Here is a 9110-nt window from a genome sequence, read left to right as displayed (position 1 = left end):
CACTGGGACAGGTTGCCCAGAGAGGTTGTGGATGCCCCATCCCTGGCTGTCTTCAAGGCCAGGCTGGATGAGGCTTGGAGCAACCTGGTCTAGTGGAAGGCCCATGGCAGGGGGTTGGAACTACATGGTCTTTAATGTCCCTTCCAACCCAAACCATGCTGTGATTCTATGATTCTATAGTATGTTCTGTGCTCCTGTCAGTCCCAACAAAAACCTGTTCATGAAACTGTTTTAAGTTTTCTTGCTGGGGCTGTCACTGCTACTCAAGGTGGGTAAGAAGGAGCAGCAGTGCAGCTCTTGTATTTTCACACGGAGGGCATGTAGGAAACTTTCACAGCTTGGTTTTCGGTGTGAACCACAGCATAGCTGTATCACAGCTATCTCCCAAACCAGGCGAGATGATACCAGCAAATGCAATTCCATTAAGTCAAGAGCATGTTGTACCCAGTAGCAACCCAGCTAAGAAATGTCCGGTGCCACTTAAGCCTTATTTATTTAGTTGATTGACTCAGTCATATTTAAACTACTCTCAGCTCCGTTGACAGGACACGGCGTCTGTATAATCATTGGACTTGCCAGCTAATTGCTGGTCAGTGAACCTCTGTTACTGGTAATGATGTACACAGCTGCAAGAGCACAGCTTGAGTTTCAAGTAGCCAGTTCTGCTAGCAGTGCCAGAAGTGAGGTGTGTCCTATTTTGACTTTTAAATTAAGGAAATGTGCTCAGGCAGTTATTGAAGGCTAATAAAAATGTCAGGAGAGAAGATAAGTATGATTTTCACAACTGGTTTTCCTCCCATTATCTAAGCTGTTCAGAAGCTTCTATTTTACAATTTCTAGGGTGTGTCACTCTCCTGGTGGACAGGGTGCGAGTGCATTCTCCAAGGCAAGATTTTGATCTTTGACCTTAAAAGTTATTGGAATTTTGTTGTTAAAAATAGTTACCAGAAGAGTTTTTCTTCTTTGATTTGTTGCTGAATTTTAACGTGTTCCTCAGGAGAAATAAAGGTTAGATGTAATAAGATAATTCCTATAATATTTTCAAAAGAATGAGGCTTAGATTAACTCTTACAGACTTAGTTTTCCAATTAGCCCCTTAACAAAACTGGTCTACCTCATTTAATAGATGAAACCAGCTGAACAAGAACTGTGTTCATTAATCTAGTAACAAAAGAAGAGCAGTTTGTAAAGATGTGCGGGACAGGTTTTAAAAACCAGTGTCAAAGTTTGTTTTAAAAACCAGTGTCAAAGTTTGTTTCTGCTGCTATTAAACCCTCTTGGAGAGGCATTATTTTGTCCAGCTCTCTTTTATGACTTTGCTTAGCATAGTCTTAGTTTGGCGGTACTGTTGTGTGTAGTATGCAGGTAGAAGTAATTCATGCTATATAAAGTGTAAGCTTTATGATCCAGGCTCATCCTTTTCCCTTAACCTCCACTGCTGCCTCACATTTGTATTGTTGTTCATTTAACTTCCAGTATCATGAAAGGACCTTGTCTGACCGTGGCAGTGTTGTTAGGGTCAGTTTGTGATTAGCTTTTCCTCTAAAAAAGAGATTGAGACCAGCCTTTTACTTAAGTCTCTCGAGCTCATAGGGTAGGGATGCCCAGCCTGTAGCCCACAGGCCGTGGTTGGCATACTCACAGGGTCCAATTGCACAAAGTCACACTGGAGCCCTTCCAGTTCACCAGAAGTGAGTTAAGGGATTCTCCTTTCTTTTAAATCCCCTCTAAACATAGTTTTATGTGAGGGCTCTCAATACTAATTCATAAAATACTTAAAAGTTTGTTCAGGAAGTACACTTATCTGTCTGTGCCTTCAGATGTAAGGGCTCTGGTTGTTGTGGTTTGGGTTTTGCCTGCATAAGCTTCTTGTTAAGTGATACAAGTACTGCCTGTACCAGTTGAAGACAATGTTGCTGCTCTGCAAAATTAGAAATGTTCTAGACCTTGGCTTCTGACACAGCCTCCTTCCCAGAATGGAAAGCCTGACTGTTAGTACTGAGACCTGTGTTTATATGGCATGTGAGCGGCTCTATCTGCATTCTGGCCTCCTTCAAAGGAGAGCAGACCTTTGATGTTCCCTCAATAATGTTTTGCTCTTCCTTTCCATATAAGCCATTTCATGGAACAATTATTTCTATCCTCTGGGACCAATGCATATTTTTGTATGAAAGAAGGCTTAAGCCTCATGGCTTTGTGTGTATGACACATCCATCAGGAGTAATCCATGTGATGCTGTTTGTAAGACTCTTTTGATAGCTACAGCATGAGATAATAAAAACACACGAGTTACAGGAAAGCATACTTGAAGCTTCTCAGCCACTTTTTACCTTTCATTCAGTGCATTTAACTTCTACATCCCAGTGCTTGATTACGAAGTCTCCATTCGGTAAATAATAAAGTACAACTATGCAGAATCAGCTCTGAAATCTGACTAAAGACTAATTCCTCGTAACTCCTTGAAAGCGATTAATGACAGTTCATGAATTATCTTCATGGCTTCCAGAAGAAATCCTGTTAGTTTGCAGTTTTCTGTCTCATCTGTGTAAAGGAGGAACGAGCACAATATCCTTTAACCATTGAGTTTGCAGCACCCTTGATAAAATTATTTTATACTCAAATTAGTATTTCTACATGATTTAAAAGACATTTAATTCATTTGGGAAATAGTTTGGACAGTGTCTCCACCCTGCTCAGAATTTGTTGCCAACTTCATTGCCAGTAAGGGCTATGATTTCATTGAGACAAAATTCACTGCTGTGGAGAAAGCTGATGTCACTTAAGCCATGTTACTGCTGCAGATAGCACTGAAGTGACATGAAGGTTTTGTGCTGCCACACAGATATCTAACTCGTAACTTCCTGGTTCTTTAGCAAGAGAGGTAGAATTTTATTTGAATGCAGCTTAGCCAAGAAGCGTTCTTGAGTAGTCAAACCTCTCACCTTTGTGAACCAATGAGCCCAGCTCTCTCAGTAGGCGTGTTCGGTATTTGGATATCCCAAGTGACAATCTCTGTAGGGAAGCTGCGTAATTATGTAGCATATTGGAAACGGTCATGTATCGGACCCAAAACGACTTTGTATTTTTGTGATTTAGGAATGAAAGGCTTTTGTCTTTTTAGATTGTTTTCACTTTGAAAACTTTGTTGACTGAGAGTCGATGAACAGTTAATGGAAACAGTGATGTGTTTTGTGAATATTTCAGAATGTTTTCTCATTCTCTCCTAGGTATCCTTATGGGAGCTTTTATAAAAATCATAGAGGCTCAGAAGCTGGCCAACTGGAAGGTATATTTGAAGCAATTAAGTTTTAATTGTAGAACAATCCATAAATATTTAAAATAAGATGGTACTATTAGTTTCTTTAGATCCTAATTTCCAAAAACTTACATACATTATTCTTGATGCCAAAGTTTGGGGGTTTTTTTTAAATAATAATACAGCCAATTTGGGTTCCTGATCCCACTGAACATTTTCTACACAATATTTTTTTCACAGAGTATTTCTTTTTACTGTACCAAATCTGTGCCCATTACATAGATGGTAGAAGGCAGTACTGGTCATCTCTGGGATCAGTTATAGTAAAAAATACAGCAATTCAGTTATTTGTCTTGTATACTTATTGTCTGTATTTAGTCCTCTTTCTCCTTCTGGAGTTAAATTTGTAGGTGTTTTCATAGAAAACAATGTGTTTTGATAGGTTGTAAAGTCACGCATTACCTGAAGATGTTAATGTAAATTTCACAGAGGTAAAAAGGAGCACTTCTTCAGAATAGCTGCGCTAAAAGTCATGTTATTTATGTATTTAATCTGCTTAAAACAACAAATCATGGTGCTAAGAAGAGACAGTTCACAAAGCAATTCATTCAGCATGGTATCTTTCTTGGGTACTCCACTGCTTCTTGTGGGAAGACTGCTGAAACCGGTGGGCCTGAAGCAGCAGCATTTTTCACATTGGCTGAGACAATGGAAGCAATTTGAGCTTTATTTCCCACAGAAAGTACAGGCATAGCTTCTGTGCAGAAGGTTATCCTTGTCCTGATACTTGGTGCTTTACAGACATAGATATCAGGAAGAAAATGTTAACAGTGATGGCAACCAAACATAGGAAGACGTGACCAGGGAGATTGTGGGAATCTCCATCCACAAAGATATTCAAAACTTGGCTGGATAAAGCCTTGAGCAGTTCAAGTTGCTCCTAGTTGGCCCTGCATTAAGAAGGGACTTGGATCAGACACCTCCAGAGGTCCCCTCCAACCTAAACTATTGTGTGATGCTATGAGGTGCATTTGTGGAGTCACAGGGTCTTCTTGGGGTGGGGGAGAATCCAGGCAGAAGTGTCTCCAAGAGGTGAAGTCTACAGTGAAGCAAGGCTTTTGCCTCCTACGGTTCATCCACATCATCAAAGCAATGAACTCTTCACTATTCCTGCTTTAATTTAAAACCTTGCAGTATTTAAATTGTGATTTTGTTTCATGGGATCAAACAGTTTATTAGGATTAGATCAGTGAGCTGATTGAAATCACAGTGATTTGAATCTCCAGTTTTAAACAGGATTTATATTAGCAAGCTGAAAATCTTGGTCTGAGTAGTGAATTTTAATCCTAGCTTGCAGCTATTGCTTGGCAGCTACGTCCCTAAAGGAAGGTTTTTTCTCCTTAGTTGAAATACATTAAAATGCATAGATTTTCAATCAGCTGTAGCTTTTTAATTGCATATTATGCTTCTTTTTTTGTCAACTAACTACACTAATTCTGTGTACATTCATTTAAGCAATTACATAGTTCAAGAGTCATGTTGTGATACTTCATTTTTACATATTTACTTATTAGAAGCAGTGAGGGGTGCACTAGTTAGTGGCTTTTTCATTCCCGATTTGTGTCAACTGGATTCAACGTAAAATTGAAAGTCAGTTAAACAGCCACAACATCAGCATTTTAAAATATTTTCTTACTGGTTAAATAAAATAATCTGAAGATCACACAGGTAGGAGGAAAACAGAAAGCTTAAAGTATTTTCTGGTTTGAGCATTGATTGTATAAACACAGGAAATACTGAGCTAGTGAATTCTATAGTTTGTTTCTGGTAAGCATTGGTCAAATCTTGGGAGGTGCTGGGGATGCTCTGTCCAGTTGCTCACGTTATCAGCTAAGGAAAGGGTCACAGATACCACATTATTGCTTATTTAAGTTATTTTCACTGTATTAAAGTTTAGGTTTTACCATAGGCTGTCATAATTTCAGATGTGAAATATTCTTATCTCTAATTATGATGTATTTTATAGAACGGTTTTAAATGTTTTTAGATGTTTTTAAATTTACCTGCAGGCTATATCTGAGTACAAAGCAAATCTTGGATCATATCCCTGCCCTAAGAACTTTGTAATGTAATTTCTTGCAATTACGCCTTACTAAGTCTTCAGCGGACCTCGGACTCGCTGGTGATTCTTGGCTGGCTGGCATGGCCCATAATTACAGTCCTCATGTTCGACTCTCCTGGTCTCCGCTTTAATGCAGCACAGATGCAGTCCTTGCTTTTCATTATTTCTCACCTCCTTGTCCAGTTCTGCTTTCAGGGGCTTTTAAACTGTGTAATTAATCGGGTGTTTGGATTTTTTTTGTTATAGCACAGTTCCTGTATTGACAGAAACTAGGTGGTGTTAGCCACTGACACACGGAGCTGTGCACGCAGGATAACGAACTAGAGCATTTCAGTATAAAGGATGGGGTTTATTTTCCAAGTCCCTCAAATCCTTTAAGATGATTATCGCTGGTACAGACAGGAATGAGACTTTAAAGAGATCAGTACTTCTTTGTTGAACACTGGTGTTTTAACGGAACAGTCGATCAGCTGTTTAACCTGGATTTAAACAAATTAATCGTTACTTACAAAGGTGACAAGTTCTGCTGTGTTGAGAACTGTGGCGACCAGGAGGGAGCCTGGTGAGTAAAGAGACAGAGGCACGTTCAGCTGTGGTTATTTTGCCCTGTGTGCTTAGTCTGCCAGCAGAAAAAAACAAGGGCCAGTTTGGAGGTACAGCTCCATAAAGCAGTGCTAGCCAAGGGATGAGGTAGGGGACAAAGAGTAAGGTCACAAAAAATAACATTTTCCTTCACGATAGGTTTCATTTATATCCCTCTGGTGGTAAAAAGGGACCATCAGAATGGAACCATTAAATTACAGGCAGAAGTTACTTTTGCCAAGAAATATCAAGCCTCAGACTCTTAACAGTGGTATATGTCTTGAGCCTGTTGGCTTGAAGTGTTCTGAGATGATGATCTGATTTCTGTTTGTCAGGTGATGAGTTTTCTACTGAAGCTGTACTTGGTCAAAGGTAACCTCGGTTATATTCAGACCAGTGGCCAAGAGGTCACCATTCCTTGACAGTCCTTACGTATTTTGAGACTGTGAGATGAAATGGGAATACTTTTTGTGGAAACAGAAAGACTTTGCCATAAATAGCCTGTTTTCTGTGCAGCTTGTTTGGAGACAGTAGTATAAAATAAGTAATGGCTAGACTTCTGTCACTGGATTAAAAAACACCAATAGATGTAGCAGCCCTGGAGTAGTTTACTATTCTTCAGTCTTTTATTTTGTGATAAGAAGGGAGAAAGATTAATGCCATTTTCATTTTTTTAAGTCATGTCTCTTTTGGAAGATTTGAAGTTATTTCAAGAATTATGATATTTTTGGAATTATACCTCATTTGTTTTACAGGAAGAAGAAATGTTTCGTCCAAATATGTTTTTTCTGCTTTTGCTTCCACCTATTATATTTGAATCTGGATATTCATTGCACAAGGTTAGTCCCTGCCAGACACTCATTTTACACGTTGAGGTTTAGTTTGGAACACATTCTGCTTTTAGTTATCTACATGAGTTTAGAGTAATTGCATTGAATTCCATCGTATTAATCAGTGGGGAATTGAAAATGCAAAACTGAAGCCTCTTCAATCCAGAATGCAGGGAATGTAACTTGTTACTGTTGACTGAACGTTGGCAAGGTGTTAGGTACTGCGCAGAGGTGGTTTTTTAAGGGGTTTCTTACCTCGTCAGGGCTGTACAAGGGCTGATGGAGGCAAAGGGAGGCAAAATGGGAAGGAGTAGGATCAGAAGAGGGAAGGGTGGGGTCACTCCATAGCTAAAGAAGAGGAAAACGTTTACAAGGGTTTTCATCCTTTGCCTGGGAGCCTGTGTGTCCATGGACATTTCTCACAGCGCTAGTCCTGGCTGAAGTGGTTCTGGTCCTCCCTGTGAGCTCCCTTTCTCCTTGAGCTGTGCTGCGGGAGAGGAAGTGAGCAGTGGGCGACAGTAAGAGCATGAGTTGGTAGCAACACTGCAGGTCTTTTTACATACAAAATCACAGCCTAAAAACTGGACTAGCAGCTGGGAAGTTTACAAGCCTCTTTCACATGCCCTGTCTACAAAAGATGGATTCATTTACAGTTCTGTCGGGTGGGGAATGTGTCAAAATGCTGGTGACTATCCAGCTGTTTGTCCGAGCATTTGTTTGTTGTTAGGGTACCAGACTGACATCCTGTTCTGGGTGTCAGAGGGATTTGCTGTTGCCCTCAAGAGAGTTGGCTCTTCAGGCAAATGGTGTGGATATATGTCCTGGGGTACCTGGAACCAAACTAACGAAGCGTTATTATTGGAAACCCAGTTGGGAATCAGAATCTAATTCAGGTGCAAACATGAATTTTCCCTTAGATCATTTTCACTAATTTATTTACTTTATTGTTGTGTTCCAGGGTAATTTTTTTCAGAACATCGGTTCCATCACTCTATTTTCTGTATTTGGCACTGCAATATCAGCTTTCATTGTAGGTGGAGGAATTTATTTCCTGGGCCAGGTAAGAATAACTGCTTTGAAGCACTTAAGTTTATCTGACTTGCCCTTTTGAAAGTCCATTTTTCAAAAGCAGACAAACATAGTGAAAGGGAATTCCTGGGTCACAAAGTCCAGTTCTCTGCTATCACAGAGGCAGTGTTGTATAACCCCTTCACAGATACAGCATGTTTCATGTTAAAAGCAATTAAGACTTGAGTTGTACTTTTTTTTTACTTACTCCGTCTTCCTATCAGAAGGCTGTTCCAAAACCTGTATTCTCTAGAGCCATCTTCTGATTTCCAGTATCAAACTTACTTGTTCTGTCAGTAATTTTTGCTTCTCTGCTTTGATGTTTCCCCATTGATTAGATGTAGCCATAGATAATTATATTTTCTCTCAGACTTTGTGCTGGTAGGTCAAACAACCCATACTTTCCTCTTTGCCTCTTAGATTTCCATTCCTTTTCACAATAACGAACTTAGGATTTGATGAATAATTTCATTTTTAAAAACAGCAGAAAAACACAGTTGATTGTGATTTTTTTTTTTTTTTAATGTTTTACCTGTTCTTTCAGGCTGATGTAATATATAAACTCAACATGACAGACAGGTAAGCTCTTGGGGAAATGGTGTAGTATATAAATTGAAGCACTCCTGAAGACAGCTGTATATGGGTAATGCACTGTAGTTGGCCAGCTCTTCTGGTTATTGTTTAGATTGATTGGAGTCAACATGGTGTATGAAACTAATAAGTAGATCAAACACTTCTAAACCCTATTTATTACACCCTTATTTCCAAATAGTATTCTGTGCTCAGTGCCAGGAAAGATACTGGGTTTTTTAATCAACATTTAAAGTTAAAATATGTAAACTTCGATTAGTTGGCATTAATACTATATATGATAAGGGTACAACTTCCTTGTCCAGATACTCTATTAAAAGATGGAATGAGTTTTTCACTATCAATAATGTAGATTTTTGAAGAACTTGGCAAAGGATCTAATAATTTGTTTTAGGAGTACACCACCCTACCATTAAATAAAGTCTCTTCCTGGTTTATTTGGGATTTTTTTGTTTGTTGTATAGACAATACAGCAGTTTTCTGTTAAAATTAATTAATTATGGGGCAAGCAAGAAACATAACAAGTAAAACATGCATGAACAGTGAAAATCTTCCTTCCTTGGTTCCAGCGTTTGACTTTACACAGCTGAGTGGTCCCATTCCTCTGTATTGTCTGTTTTTGGATTCCAAAGTATTGAAGTTTTAGCAGTTCCTTTTAAAT

General features: G+C 39.1%; 1 protein-coding gene across 1 annotated transcript in view; it reads left to right on the top strand.

The window, feature by feature from the left end:
* SLC9A8 (solute carrier family 9, subfamily A (NHE8, cation proton antiporter 8), member 8) overlaps positions 1 to 9110 on the top strand; it is a gene marked incomplete at its 5' end in the record, with an annotated part of 28751 nt that overhangs the window by 6842 nt on the left and 12799 nt on the right. Inside the window, 4 exons of the mRNA XM_010156119.1 lie at positions 3228 to 3286; positions 6716 to 6799; positions 7749 to 7850; positions 8403 to 8437. Of these exons, the coding sequence (XP_010154421.1) occupies positions 3228 to 3286; positions 6716 to 6799; positions 7749 to 7850; positions 8403 to 8437 (280 nt within the window). The remainder of the gene's footprint in view (positions 1 to 3227; positions 3287 to 6715; positions 6800 to 7748; positions 7851 to 8402; positions 8438 to 9110) is intronic.

Source organism: Eurypyga helias, unplaced genomic scaffold (genome assembly GCF_000690775.1).
Source record: "Eurypyga helias isolate BGI_N326 unplaced genomic scaffold, ASM69077v1 scaffold9357, whole genome shotgun sequence".
Classification (NCBI taxonomy): Eukaryota; Metazoa; Chordata; class Aves; order Eurypygiformes; family Eurypygidae; genus Eurypyga; species Eurypyga helias.
Note: the sequence above shows the minus strand (reverse complement) of the source record. Positions and strands in the feature narration are given on the sequence as shown.